Source organism: Labeo rohita, chromosome 22 (genome assembly GCF_022985175.1).
Source record: "Labeo rohita strain BAU-BD-2019 chromosome 22, IGBB_LRoh.1.0, whole genome shotgun sequence".
NCBI classification, from domain to species: Eukaryota; Metazoa; Chordata; class Actinopteri; order Cypriniformes; family Cyprinidae; genus Labeo; species Labeo rohita.
Genome location: NC_066890.1, coordinates 43,866,788 through 43,882,692, shown reverse-complemented (window position 1 = coordinate 43,882,692; position 15,905 = coordinate 43,866,788). Strand labels below are relative to the sequence as shown.

Sequence of the window (15,905 nt, the reverse complement as noted above, 5' to 3'; positions counted from 1 at the left end):
TATTACATAGAAATATAATATATAAACAATATATTTTTCTAAATATATACATGCATATGTGTGTATTATACATATACATAATAAATATACACACTACACACATATTATGTACACAAAAACTTTTATTTTGGATGTGATTAATCTTGATTAATTGTTGCCCAGCACTAATTAAAATATTTTGTTTGCTTAACTTTTTTTTTTAAAGATATTTAGTGTATTTTCATTTAGATATTTCGATATTTATACTTTTATTAATCTACTCATCAGAGTATTTGTTTCAGGTTAAACAGAGCAGGTGATGCTCACCTTCACAGCATCAAGTCTCTTGGCTCTCAGCTTCCTCTAACTCATTGTGCACCTTCCTGTACCTGGACAGGTGAGTGGTGCGCTGCTTCTCCTGAATGGGTAAAAACAAATATTGGTCTACTAGCATCCTAGGATCTTATCACATCTTGTGTTTACATGAATAACTCATTGCTAAGTTCATTTGGTATTAGAAAATGTGCTAACTCTCTTCCTAACTGTGTTTGCTAAGTTTTTGACAACAAAAATGCTAACTTTTCCCTCCAAAAACTAGTTAATATGTGATTGCATGATTAGCTATGTAGTAGTTTTCACTATTTCTGTATTTGATAGTTGACATATAACATGTCAGCAAACTTATATCAGATTTTATGTTTAAATTTTAGGGAAAAGTACATTTTCCAGTTCTTTGACAGTTGTGGTTGTGGTCTTTGAATTAGAGGCACCATTAAGTGGCTTTATCCACTACGGCTGCCCTCGACTAAAGATTTTTCTGGTTGACTAGTAGTCCTTTACATTAAGAATTAGTCGACTTTAGTCGCAAGTTAATTAATAAACCATATAAATCATAAAAATGAGCTTTTAATTGCCTACATAGCCTAATAAGCGCTCAAGTGCACGCAAAAAAAGCTTGCCAACCACACATCGGCAGATAATTATGAATGTGTCAGGGAAAACAGCAAGGAGACTGTGTTAATGTTTTAATAATTTATTGATAAGTTAGCACGTTCTTTGTTTTTGACTAAAGAGATGAAGTCGGCAACACAGTAATGATGCGTCTGTATGCATGTTTTATATGGATTGAGAATATATTTTTTTCCCTCTTAGTTGGTTCATTGAATTTGTATATCTCTATAGATATATTTTTCATGTCTGTAAGGCAAGAATACCCAGAGTTATGAAGTTTTGTGCTCACTCCGTTCACTGAGACCGAGATGGCAGATAGCGCACCATTTGCTTTCATTATTTTACAAAAGCACATTGTTTTGTTGTTATTCGTTGAGTGCACACAAATAAACAGAGTTTTTACAGATTCGAAAGATGTATTATTTTAAGAGCAACGATCTTAATGATCTTAGTGACTTCGCCACTTCCTGTGGAATGTTTTTTTTCTGCGACCAAGCGACTCATAAAATTTTGTACGATCAAGACTCAAAAGTAAGTATTTGCTAACTTAAGTCATTTTGTTAACATGCCCCCTTCTCCAAAACCCTGCCCTCAGCAAACCAGATTGGTCAAAATGATTTCACAAGCTGAAAGAATTTCTCATTGGCTATAAGAGTTTGTCACTATCAAGTTTGAAAGGACGATCTAATCAGCATGAAAGGTTATGCTTTGACAGAATCATCATTCACAGCCTCCTCAGCCTGACACTTGCAGGCCTTCACTTCCAGCTGGAGCTTGTCGACCAAATCCTGCAATCTGGTCACGTTCTTCTTGTCTTTAAAACCGCAACTTCTAAAATTCCGCTTCACGCTTTTTATTCATCTCAATTTGGGCAGCAGTGGCACCACCAGTTTTCTCAAGCCTCTCGCTGATCTCCTCAAGCTCCCTGGAGGGATCAGGTCTCTGCTTCTCCAATTTAGCACGAGCAGCTCACTCAGGCCTCAATTTCCTCTTCCAGCTCCTCGATACGGGCAAGAATAATTGCAAATAATACTGTTTATTGGAAAACATAAAATCTAATACATGATTTCAAATAGAAAAAAAAAATTACCTGAAGTTCTTTAATCTTCTTCTGAAGCTGTGATCCCAAAAACTGCTCATCTTCAATCTTGCTGAGTAGCTGACTTATCTCAATATTCCTTTCTGTTTTTAAACATTTTTAAAAAAGTTTTGACTTTGTCTTCCTCTGCTTGCAGGTCAACATGAATCTGCTGGTGTGCATCTTAGAGGAGTTTTTTTCCTCTTTTGTCAGTTTGGCGATTGCTTCCTTTTGGGAGGCCATCTTTTCAGTCAGGTTTTTCACCTAAATGAAGCAAACGTTTTACTCTTTGCTATGTTATGCTGTGCATTGATGGCAAAGTAGTGACCTTATTTTCTGTTGGATGTTTCTCCTTCTCCATTTTTGCCAAGGTGAGCTCCAGTTCATCAATATCTTTTCAGAGTATTCATCTTTCAGTTTCCTTTCCTTGGCAGTCAGTTCAGCATTGATTTCCTTCTCATCCTCCATTCTCTCAGTTGTCTCTTTGAGTTTGGCCTCGAGCTGGAACTTGTTTTTGGTAAGACCTTCACATCGCTTTCAGCATCAGAGGTTCTTAGCTTCCTATTCATTGAGATGTATGTATTTAATGGCATGAAATTTGTTATATCAAATAACTCTGTGAGACGAATAAACTCTGTAATACTCACAGCTGCTACTTGAAGTCAAGGTCATTTTTCTCTTGCAGGAGTGATACCATTTTCTCTTCAATCTCCTTCTTCTGGCCAGTGCTTTTTCCACATCCTCCTTCATTTTTCCATAGTTCATCATCTAGGCCAGTTCTTTCTCAGTCTCTGCACTTTTCAGAAGAGGCCTGATCTTCAAATATAGCTTTATCCATGGCCAGTGTTTCACGTTCGTGAATGAGCGAAGATTGTATTGGATGATATAAACTGATTCTCTGTTTGGAATGTCAGTAAATTAATCATTTTGACCCTTTGGGATGTTGGGGTTTGGCCAAGATGCTCATTGTGGAGCTTGGTTTTGAAGCTTATGTCTGTATCCACTGTAGCGTTTGGGCCAATCAGACACACAATGGTTCATTTGATTCGCTGAATCAATGATTCATTAAATTAACAAATAATCACAGACCCCCTTCGCCCAATCCACAACACTGGCTGCCGGGATGTCCCCAATGGCCCACCAGGCCACTGGTTACCATGGCAACCAGAATACCTCGGCCAGATCAGATGAACTTTACAACCTGCAAGTATGTAGAGAGAATCTCCCCCTACTTAAATCTCTCTAAAACAGAAACATACTGCTATAGGAAATGACTACTTTCCCATTCATTCACAGACAAACCTTTCCTTGACCTTCCTATCACGCATAGCCCAGGTCATTGTGTACAGTATTACTGCATTGTATTTTCATTTTGTGTTAGTCCTTCGTTAATAAACTATTGTGCACAAATTACATGAGTTTTGATTCTGATTCTGCCTTGCAAATTAATGTCCCTTTACGATTCCGATTCGAGCTGCATGCTCTAATGCAGTGGTACTTTAAGAAAGTTATTTTCTGTGGCCAAGAAAATATCATTTCTTAGAGTTGATATAAAGATTATACTGAATGTTCGCTGAGCGAACAGATTAGTTGATGGAAAATTGATTCTGCTACAGTTACTACTGGCAGCTGATAAAAGTAATTGTAATTAATCATAATTAATTGTAATTATTTATATACATTTCCCTTTGTGCTAAATCGCGACACCACTTTGAAGCCACCAAGTAGCAAACTGTGTTTTTGGTCACTTTAAAGCTTATACATTATTTCTTTACTTGACCATCAGTTGGTTTTGAAGTGCCCTGGAGTTTATTAATTTTTAAAGTGTCTTGTTGCTTTTAAATCTATTTTTATCCAAGACTGTAAGTTAAATTTATAGCAAAAGCTAAATGTTATTGGCAATAAGACATTTCAATGGGTTTTAACACCAAAATAACTGAAGCAGCTCTGGCTTGTGTCACTGGTAGAAGATTTAATAGCTCCTCTCAGCAGACAACTGGAATATTACTCTTGACTTTTCCAGCATATCTTTGATATAAAACATTGACTTTGAATATGCAGTTCGTGTCACCCCATTTGAAAATCATACTTCTCTCAAAACACCATGACTCACACGTTTCACTATCAGCTGTAGCCAGTTTTCCAGTGGATCTGAAGTGAATCCTGATGAATTTACCCTGAGGAGATAGAAATGATTCAGAACTTTTTGCAGATGTATAACAAAATGCAAAAATGTATATCCTCTGACCTCACTGACTTACAAAACGAGATGAGTTGTCATTCCTCACAGTCTTGGCATTACCATAAGCCTCCAGCAGAGGGTTGGCAACGGTGATTTGATCCTCTAGCGACCCCTGGAGGGCATATAAGTTAATTTATATTAAGAATAGTTCTTCATACTGTATTTATGCTGTTTCTTTAGTGTAGCATTTTGCCTGGACAGGTTCTGCTTTCTACTGTCCAGATTGTCGCAAAGTACTGGATGACTTGGTGTCCACAGTCTTTCCTGCACCAGATTCTCGTTGGAGAGTGAAATGATAATATGGTAAAACACATTTTGATAAAGTATTACAAAAAAAAAGCATCTGAAGTAACTTGAGTTATTAGGAAAGACTAGTTCTTACGATCTGTAAGAATATTCTTTTATGCTTAGGTGCACAACAAATCAACAAAATTGTATTGGGTGAGGTAAAACTTCTCACTTAGGCATGCCCTGGTGAAAAAAAAAGTAGTAAGCTGGTAGTTATGTTTTGATGCTGGAATGCTGGTAGGTTTTGATGCTGGTTTAAGCTGGTCCTTTGCTGGTTTTTGCTGGTCATGTTGCTGGTCAAGGACCAGCATGAACCAGCAAAGGACCAGCATGAACCAGCTAAGGACCAGCTTAAACCAGCATCAAAACATACCTACCAGCATATGCTGGTTTTTTCACCAGGGTGGTATTTAGATGTTAAGCGAAATAAAATGTAATGACATATTCATCACTATAATGCGGTACAAACTTACAAAAATAGGCTATATTTTGTATTAAAGTACTAGCTTGTGTAGCTAAACATTTGAACCCAGCCTTTAAACACTCATCTCTCATCATATAAAGTTCACTAATGTAATATTGATCACTAATGTAGTTTTTGTTAGTTGCCCTGTTTTATTATTAGCTATTTAACCTTGAATACCGTCATGTACCCTGAAATATTATGAAAAGTAGCTGTGTGAATGAAAATAACTAATTATATGAAATCAAGGTCAAGAAATAAATCGTTATTAAATCTGTAACTCCGTCTGGAACATCACGTCAGGAGAAGAGCCGTTGACGCCTCAGGCTGTAGAATCGCGAGATGTGTGTAAGTAACGCGAGAGTTTGGAGCGGGAGCCGGAAGTGGAGTGAAGATGGAGAGTGTCGGTCTAAGTGCTAACAACAAACAGAAACAGAACCAAATGTTGCCGAATAAAATGCGAGGCGAATTCACCAGAAACCAGAGGAAGGACTCGGAGGTAAGAGTCAAACGAAGCTGTTTAGACCCGTTTGATTGTGCATTTGCAGTTTTGCAGTGTGTTTTGACAGCAGTGTTAGCATAAACATCAGCAACATTCAAAGAATAAAATCAATAAATGTACTACACAGCGCTAATTAAATAAACGATAGTTCAAAATATGAAAAGAGTTTCGTTTTTTAAAGATTTTATTTTAATGGTCCATGAACAACGTTTAATTACTAAATCTCAAAACTCATTAAACAACAGTTGCTTTTGAATATTCATTAAACCAATCTTATGATCATTAGTGAACAGATACATTAATAAATAGCACAGTGGATGATTGATTAATGTAATTAACATTGGCCTTTAATGATTCGCTGTGATTTATTTCTTCTGTTGTGTTTATTCTGATTGGTTGTTTAACCCTACATAACGGCAGGATGTCGTAATATTAACATATCTGTCTGCCTGTCTTTTATCTGTCTTAAAAGTACACCTTAGCATACTTTTAAATACGAATTATGGATTTAATATACTTTAAAAAATCTATATGTATCTGTATTATTCTATTGTGTTTGAAATATTGTTAAAATCTACTGCCAAATCTTTATGCTAAACTAAAAATATACTTTTGTCATTTCTGTCAAAACCTGTATGTCATGTATTTAAGTATATTAATAATAACACATTTCTAATGCATAACTATATGTATTAATACAATTATTTAAAGTGTACTTTAATGTATTTAATTTGACATTATTACAAAGTGTACATTTTAAAACTACTTAAGTGTTTAAAAAATTGTGGACTTAGACTGTATTTAACATACAGATGAATGATAAACACACTAATGTGTTGCTTTTGTGGCTCAGGGTTTATCAGAAGCTCCTGACCTAGAGTTTGAGTATTCAGATGCCGATAAATGGACAGTTGAACTGTCAGGTGAGAGCAGTTTGGTTCTTTTACTGCTGTTTTTTTTGTAATAATATCACAACACTTTCACATTTCATTAACAAAGTGCAGAGAATGATATTTTGTTATCCTGTATGTTTGTAGAGTTGTACAGTTACACAGAGGGACCAGAGTTTCTACTCAACAGAAAATGCTTCGAAGAAGATTTCCACACTCATAGTAAGTGTTGAGATCTTTATTTTTCCCTTGACTGTTCTATAGTTACATAAAATCAGTATGTTACAAAAGATCATGTTCATGTGTTTCTGCAGTGCCTGATCAAAAATGGACCGAACTGGATTCGGTTCAGCACAGAGCTCATGCCATGCGTCTGCTGGACGGACTGGATGTGATCGGCAGAGAACGCCGCTTAAAAGTCGCCAGAGCCATCCTGTACATGGCTCAAGGTAAACCGCAGTCTTCGATCTTTATTCATGCATCAGTTAGATTGGAAAAACAGTGTTAATAAGCTCTGATTTGTCTATTTTCAGGTACATTCGGTGAGTGTTCTTCAGAACTGGAGGTGCAGCACTGGATGAGGTATAATGTGTTCCTGCTGCTGGATGTGGGAGCGTTCACTGCACTAGTGGAGTTGCTTAACATGGAGATCGAGTGAGATGAACTGCACGCACAAATATTCATATTTCACATCTGTAAACTGAAGTAACTCAACTGGGTGTTAAATGTCTTGCAGTAACAGTGCTGCATGCAGCAGTGCGGTCAGGAAACCTGCCATTTCATTGGCTGACAGCACTGACCTCAGGTACAACGCCACACTTTACACTATTTGTTGAGTAATAGGGCAGAGAATGTTAAGTTTCAAAGCTGATAATGCTAATGCAGCTTTATAAAATAAGGTAATATGCATCATTTCACTAGTTAGCTAATGTTTTAAACATTTAATTCAAAAAAGTAAGCCTTATTATATTAATTTATTTTATTGTTAATAACCATATAATTAACTGGGGTTTATTTGTAGCATTAGCCAAAAATACATTGCATGGGGGAAAATTATTGATTTTTATTTTATGTCAAAAATCATTACGATATTAGGTAAAGATCATGTTCCATGAAGCTATTTTGTAAATTTCCTACCACAAATATATCAAGACTTAATTGTTGATTAATAATATGCATTGCTAATAACTTAATTTGGACAACTTTAAAGGTGATTTTCTCAATATATATATTTTTTTTTTTTTTCGATTTTGAAATAGATGTATCATGGCCAAATATTGTTACAACATAACATCATAACAAACCATACATCAATGGAAAGCTTATTTCATCGGTGATGTATAAATCTCAATTTAAAAAAGTGGTCCAGGGTCACATGTTAATTTTAAAAATAAATAATTGTATTAAATGTAGCTACAGTACTTGTTCATTTGAAAGATTTAATTATGTATTATTTTAGTTATTCATTTAATTTTTTTTTTTTTTGTTACATTTAACTACATTTTTGAACAAGAATTACATAAAACATTTTAAATGACTATTTATAATTTATTTATAGACTTTAATAAATAATTTTAGTTTTACTGTTATATTTAACTACAGTACCTACTGTATTTGTTTATTTGAAAACGTAAAATTTAAATACATTTAATAACATTTTTAAATTAAAAACCTTTTAAATACGTGTATTTGTCAATTTGAAATTTGTTATACTAATCTATGTTTCTAAACCAGAATTAAATAAAATGTTTCAATATCACTATTTGTCAAATTGTAATTTATTTATTATTTTACTGTTACGTTTAACTCAATTTGTAAAGTGATTCATTTTATTGTTGCATTTAACTGCGTTTTTAAACAAAAAAAGATTAAAATGTCTATTTACTTGTCAGTTTAAAAAGATCTTAATTTATTATTTTGCTACAATTAATGTATCATTTTGTTACATTTGATACATTTTAATCAAAAAAATATTATTTTTATTATTTATTATTATTATTGTTTTTTTGTTTGTTTGTTTTTTTTACATGTAGAAATTGTTTGTTGATTAATTGGTTTTATTTTTAAGAAGCACTCCCACTCCTCCATAACCCTGTGTATGTGTGTGTTTTCAGGGTGTTGCTGAACATCATGTATCTGATGGTGGAGACCATCCAGCGTGAAGAACCCACAGATACTCCAGAGTGGAGAACCATTAGAGAAACCTTCAAATCTGAACTCGGTCTGCATGTGTCCTATCTGATCTAAAATGTGATAGTTTATCTAAAGATACGTGTTGAGTATGAATGAGTAGAATTGTTTCAAATGTTTCCTGTCAGGTTCTCCTCTCTATAACCACGAGCCCGTATCCGTCATGCTGTTCGGGATGGTCACCAAGTTCTGCAGCGGCCACGCGCCCCATTTCCCCATGAAGAAAGTCCTGCTACTGCTATGGAAGACCATCCTGGTGAGTTAACATTCATTTTTTTGACCGAGTCTCATCAAGTGATTGATGTGTTAATAGTTTCCTTCTATGTTTTTCCTGTCACATTCCAGTTTACTCTTGGAGGGTTCGAGCAGCTGCAGTGCAGTAAAGTCAGTAAACGGGCAACACTGGGTCTCCCACCGCTGCCGGAGGACAGCATTCGTGTGGTGCGGAGCATGAGAGCCGCGTCCCCACCGGCGTCCGCCTCAGACCTCATCGAGCAGCAACAGAGACGTGCCCGGAGAGAACACAAAGTAACAGAAACATTATAATTGTGACCCTGGACCTCAAAACCAGTCCTCAGTGTCAATTTTTTTTTAAAATAAGCTTTCCATTGATGTATGTTTGTTAGAATAAGACAGTATTTAGGACAGTCAAGATACAACTATTTGAAAATCTGTAATGTAAGGGTGCCAAAAAATCTAAATATTGAAAAAATTGCCTTTGTCCAAATGAAGTTCTTACTAATTACTAATCAAAAATTAAGTTTTAATATATTTACGGTAGGACATTTACAAAATATCTTCATGGTACATGATCTTTACTTAATATCCTAATGATTTGGGCATAAAACAAAAATCGATAATTTTGACCCATATAAATGTATTTTTGGCTATTGCTACAAACACACCCGTGCTACTTATGACTCTTTTTTTGGTCCAGGATCACACTGTGTAAACATTATAAGTGGATTTTAGGGAAAAATAAAACAATTCTTCTTTCTTCAGGCTCTTATAAAGCAGGACAATCTGGACGCGTTTAACGAGAAGGACCCATATAAAGCTGATGACGCTCGCGAGGACGAAGAGGAAAACGACGACAATGACAACTCTCTGGAGGCGGAGCCTTTCCCGCTGGAGCGCGATGAGGTCATGCCGCCGCCCATTCCGCATCCTCCCTCTGAGAGGGTCTGTTTTCCCAAGGGTCTGCCGTGGGCTCCGAAAGTCAGGTAGGAACTCTATTTCATCCGTTTGATATAGTTTATTTGATGGTTTTCTCAAATACAAATTCTGTTTTGTCTTAAAAGGGAAAAGGATATTGAAAACTTCCTGGAATCCAGCAGGAGTAAATTCATTGGCTACACGCTGGGAAAGTGAGTGTGTTTTTATAAAGCTCGATTTGGTTTGTTTCCTTTGAGCCGCAGTGATGCATGTTTGCGTTTGTGTTGCAGTGACACGGATACAGTGGTTGGTTTGCCCAGACCTATACATGAAAGCATCAAAACTCTCAAACAGGTAATTAGCACTGCATAAGCTGTGGCTCATTAACATAACTCCACCCGCTCATGCATATTATGCACATTTACCACATGATCCATATATATCTGTAACATTTAGTTTGTGTTCATTTCAGCACAAATATGTGTCCATCGCTGAGGTCCAGATCTCTAAAGAAGAGGAGTATCAGAAGACCCCGCTGTCTGGCGTGAGTTATTCTATACTGATAGAGCTGCAATATGATGTCTGAAGATGAGCTTAACACACTCTGTGTTTGTGTTTAGGGTGAGGAGGAGCTGGAATTGTGTGCCACAGAGCTCTTATACCAGGGTATTTTACCCAGTTTACCACAATATATGGTGAGAAACTGTCACTTGCACACTAGCCCCACTGCATTTGAGCTGTTCTCATACTGATAGGCTTTGTGTGTGTATTCAGATTGCTCTGTTGAAGATTCTCTTGGCTGCTGCTCCCACATCTAAAGCCAAGACCGACTCCATCAACATCCTGGCGGACGTGCTGCCCGAGGAAATGCCGTAAGACACTGTTAAAACAGAGCAGTTGCAGATGTAGTCATGCTTTCTGTCAGTCAGACTGATTGATTATTGAATGGAACTTGCAAGCTAATGATCTGATTGAGTCAACTGACTTTTAACAACGTGAGTCTGTGTTTGAAGCTGAATTGGTGAATCGTATCCAAACACAAACTCCCCTCACCAGTCAACAGGGTTACCATGGCAACAGTGAGCTCCTGTCATCAGATGCTGTAAAAATATCTCCTGGGTTATAAATATTAATGGATTCTCTCTACAGTACATGATTGTGATTGGTCAGATTTGACAAATGGACAACAAAACCAGTCTTAAGGGCATTGCACAGTTTTTGTATGTGTTTTTTTTTTTTTGTTTGTTTGTTTGTTTGTTTTAAATGCAAAAATGGCGAAAGTTTCAGAGTGTGTAAACATGAAAATTTTCTCAATTTTTTTTTTTTTTTTTTTTTTTTTTTTTTTTTTTTTTGCACCCTCAGATTCCAGATTTTTAAATTGTATCTCAGCTAATATTGTCCTATCCTAACAAACCATACATCAATGGAATGCATATTTATTCAGATTACAGATAATGTATAAATCTCAATTTCAAAGAATTGACCCTTATGACTGGTTTTGTGGTCCAGGGTAACAAATTTGTCATATTTGTGTACCTAAAATCAGATATTCTTAATTTTTTTTTTTTTGGTATTTTTTTGTGGTTTTGTCATTTTACTAGTTTTTTTTATGTCTATATAGTTTTGTTTTTTATTTCTGTTAGTTGCTGTTATGTTTATATAACTAGTTATTAATTAACTACCTGTAATTTTGTTTTTTCTACCTTTTTTTAAAAAAAATATGTATTTTTACTAAAGGTGCAGTCACATTTAGCGTTGCTCAACAAAATTTCATGGACAGTAATTTTAATAGATCCATGCAAGTTTTATGTCAGAGTGGAAACTAAAATGTCACTAAATGTTTGAATAGAATATTATCACTTTTCATACACTACCAGTCAAAAGTATTTGAACAGTAAGAAGTCTCTTCTGCTCACCAGGCCTGCATTTATTTGATACAAAGTACAGCAAAATTTGTACTTTTTTTTTTTTTTTTTTTTTTTTTTAATATTTTTACTATTTAAAATAACTGTTTTCTAGTTTAATATATTTTAAAATGTAATTTTAAAGCTGAATTTTTTGCATCATTACTCCAGGCACATGATCCTTCAGAAATCATAATATTCTGATTCACTGCTCAAAAAACATTATTATTATGTTTAAACCAGATTTTTTTCAGGTTTCTTTGACGAATAGAAAGTTCAGAAGAACAGCATTTATCTGAAATAGAAATCTTTTGTGACATTATAAATATCTTTACCATCACTTTTGATCAGTTTCAACCATCCTTGCTAAATAAAAGTATTAATTTCTAGAATTTATTTCATTAGAATGATTTCTGAATGATCATGTGACACTGAAGACTGGAGCAATGATGCTGGAAGTTTAGCTTTGATCACAGAAATAAATTACATTTTAAAATATTCATATAGAAAGCAGTTATTCTGAATAGTAAATTTTTGTAATAATGTGTAATGTAAAAATACTTTGGATCAAATAAATGCAGGCCTGGTGAGCAGAAGAGACTTCTTTAAAATCATTAAAAATCTTACTGTTCAAAAACTTTTATCTTGTACTATAGATGTATCTTTTTAAAACAGGTGGTCACACCAGACATTGCTTGGCAAAATTTCACAGGTGAAATCCACTCAGTACAGTAGGAATCCATGCAATTGGAAAAGTTCCCCAAACAAATTGTCCTCATTTTAAGTTGGTCAAGTGAATTTGCCACGTTAAACAACAGAAAACTGCTTGGTTTCAAAGTGACTTTTGTGTGAGCAATTCTTCATACATCCTTAAGCTATTGACAGTAGACAATGGAGTTTATTTGCTCACAGAAAATTTGCTGCAAATTTTGCACATTAAGAATGCATAGTTTGAACATCTGTCTGTTATCTCTCTCTAGCACTACGGTTCTTCAGAGTATGAAGTTGGGCGTAGATGTGAATCGCCATAAAGAAATCATTGTCAAAGCCATTTCAGCCATATTGCTTCTGCTGCTGAAACACTTCAAACTCAACCATGTCTATCAGGTATATAAACACACATATTCAAAGCTGATTGTGAGGAACTTGTCCAGATATTTTTTGTAGCCTAAGCATACCTTACATCTAACTCTCACACAAACCAGTTATATTATCGTTATATTATACAAAATGTGATTTGAGACATTTAAAAGTATTTTAATTAGTGAGGTCTGGCTTGCACCGTAAGTGCAATAGTAAAATGCAGGTTTTCTGCTGCAGTTTGAGTACATGGCACAGCATCTGGTGTTTGCCAACTGTATCCCGCTGATCCTGAAGTTCTTCAACCAGAACATCATGTCCTACATCACTGCTAAAAACAGGTGAACCTTTGTCAATCTCTAGTCATTTCAGACTCTCAAAACATTTTCAAAATGACCTGAAACATCAAGTTCCATGCACTTTTTATTGCTTTATGGGTAACATCTGTCATATCTCTTTGGCAGTATCTCAGCTCTGGATTTCCCACACTGCGTCATTCATGAGCTTCCAGAGCTCACCGCTGAGAGTCTGGTGAGAAGAATACACACCCAAATGTGTCTAATGCTCATCTGAGCTAGTCTTTGAGCTGTTTGATGTGTTTTGATTACAGGAAGCTGGTGATAATAATCAGTTCTGCTGGAGGAACTTGTTCTCCTGTATTAATCTGTTGCGCATCCTTAATAAACTTACCAAATGGAAGCACTCCAGGACCATGGTGAGACCCCTCACACACAAATCCATTGTAGAGCTTTCAAGAACATATTGCACTTGGAGAGAGTGTCCAAATTTTGCTGTTTTTTTAGATGTTGGTGGTGTTCAAATCAGCTCCAATCCTGAAGAGAGCACTGAAGGTCAAGCAGGCCATGATGCAGCTTTATGTGCTCAAACTGCTCAAAGTCCAGACAAAGTATCTGGGACGTCAGTGGAGGAAAAGCAACATGAAAACCATGTCAGCAATATACCAGAAAGTGCGCCATCGCCTCAACGATGACTGGGCTTACGGAAACGGTGAGTAGGAGAATAATCTGGTGTTGAATGTAAGCGGTCTTCAATAAATGATTGCCAGTGTCAGAATTAAACAAATCATGTCTCTGACAGCAGACTTGGACGCTCGCCCATGGGATTTCCAAGCAGAAGAATGTGCCCTACGTGCCAACATCGAACGGTTCAACAGCCGCCGCTACGATAAGAACCAGAGCAACCCCGAATTCCTCCCAGTGGACAACTGCCTGCAAAGCGTGCTGGGACAGCGGATCGACCTTCCGGAAGACTTCCAAATGAACTACGACCTCTGGCTGGAGCGTGAGGTCTTTTCCAAACCCATTTCCTGGGAAGAACTCCTGCAGTGAACGCCTGTCATGTGTTTCGGCGCCTCTTCACTACAGCGGTTGTGAAAATAACCTTTACCAGAGTAAAACTCTGTCAACAACACTACGCTTACTAGAGTCCAGCAACAGGGACCATTTCCTACGTGTCTGTTTGTGTAATATAATGGCGCGTCTGTAGTAAACCTGCGATTTTGACTCTTAGAAAGGGAACTTTGTTAGTCAGAGGTGCTAAGAGGTCATTTTTATGTTTATTTTATCATTTCTGCTGCTTTTGAATATTAATTATATGCAACTGAATATTAAACCTGATGTTATTGTGAAAGACTGTAATTATCCTGGAGTGTTTTGATGTGTTTTTCATTGTATGGCTTTATATGTAAGTACTAAATGCAATACAATCATCTTCTTTATTGATGCTGTTTGTTCTTGTCATTTATTTTTAATGTAAAAATTATGTAAAATCACCAGAAATAGGGTTATTAGAACTTTCCAGGTTAATGATTCATGTGGTCAGACCAAAACTACAAAACATTTTTTTTTACAAAGGTTAATGTTCCTCACATTATTGCCTGCTGCGCTAAATGTATTCCAGTTAAAAATATCATTCACTTCAACAAAAACATCAATAAACCAGCATAACAAAAGTTTAATTTTCATCCATCCATTCTGCAAGCCAACTGTCCTATGTAGGTTAAGGACAAATCCCATGTTTTGTAGTTAAAATTATCAGATATTTTAATTCAACTACACAATTTTCTATTATAGTATCAATACTAAAAAATGATACAATTCGATAATTTGACAAAGCTCTCAGATAATTAATTTAATATGATTTTGACCATTTATTCAGTATGTTGGGAGGATAGGAAAATATTATCTATCTATTTTTACACTAATTGTAGTGTCATCAAAGTTATTGTATGACAAACAACTTCCATAGCCATGAATGATTTTAACAACCACCAGAAAGAACGCGCAAATAGCGCTATAATTGATGAAAATATAGAAAAGAGACTCGCATCAGAAGACTCGTGAGCGTGCCGGCGTCTGTGACGTCATCGCGAGGCGGTATTTTCAAAAGCGCGCCAAATGACGTTTACGGCGTCAGTGCAGTAAATCAGCAATACAAGATTACAAACACAAAGAAAATTACAGATTGTGCGCTGAGTCGGTATGTTTTTACTCTATCTCATCTCTTTGTGCTGATTTTATACATTTGTGGATGCAGTGAAATGCTCTTTTTCATGTGAAACTCTTCCCACACTGATCACATGTGTGGTTTCTGGAGTGTGGATTTTCATGTGAACCCTAAGGCCTCCTCTATGTGTGAAACTCTTCCCACACTGATCACATGTGAAAGGTTTCTGTCCATTGTGGATCCTCTCATGTTTTTTCAGATCTCCTGACCAAATGAATCTCCTGTCGCAGTATGAACACTTCAAATGTTTTTCTCTAGTGCGAATTCTCCGGTGCTGCTTCAGGTTGGAAGCTGTCTTTCCACAATCAAAGCACATATGATCCTTCATACCGCGGTGTATTTTCTGGTGCAATTTTAGATTACCCAGATAACTAAAACTCTTTCCACACAAAGAACACATCTGAGGCTTCTCCTGTGTATGAACTTTCAAGTGTGCCTTCAGTGTATATGCCGTAAAAAAAACTTTATCGCACAGATCACAGTAAAATTGTCTCTCTTCAGAATGATAGCGTAGATGTGATTTAAAAGTGTTTGAATGTGCAAATCTCTTCCCGCACTGATCGCATTAGAATGGTTTCTCTCCAGTGTGGACTTTCTTGTGTACCTTTCTTTTCGTGCTGAACTCTCCCCACATTGATCACATGTATGTGGTTTCTC

At 36.0% G+C, this 15,905-nt stretch overlaps 1 protein-coding gene and 1 pseudogene across 1 annotated transcript; one reads left to right on the top strand and one right to left on the bottom strand.

Moving 5' to 3' along the window:
* Positions 1-316: 316 nt before the first annotated feature.
* LOC127153414 (myosin heavy chain, fast skeletal muscle-like) lies at positions 317-2,926 on the bottom strand (annotated as a pseudogene).
* A 2,413-nt stretch (positions 2,927-5,339) lies between these two features.
* strip1 (striatin interacting protein 1) lies at positions 5,340-14,464 on the top strand. Its single transcript, XM_051095267.1, has 21 exons — positions 5,340-5,500; positions 6,357-6,426; positions 6,541-6,615; positions 6,708-6,842; positions 6,927-7,047; positions 7,130-7,198; positions 8,508-8,614; positions 8,712-8,839; positions 8,929-9,111; positions 9,586-9,806; positions 9,885-9,950; positions 10,029-10,092; positions 10,211-10,282; positions 10,359-10,433; positions 10,513-10,610; positions 12,623-12,749; positions 12,963-13,063; positions 13,187-13,253; positions 13,333-13,437; positions 13,526-13,730; positions 13,824-14,464. The coding sequence occupies exons 1-21, from the start codon at positions 5,396-5,398 to the stop codon at positions 14,069-14,071; spliced, it is 2,442 nt and encodes an 813-aa protein (XP_050951224.1). The 5' UTR covers positions 5,340-5,395; the 3' UTR covers positions 14,072-14,464.
* The last annotated feature ends 1,441 nt before the right edge of the window (positions 14,465-15,905 follow it).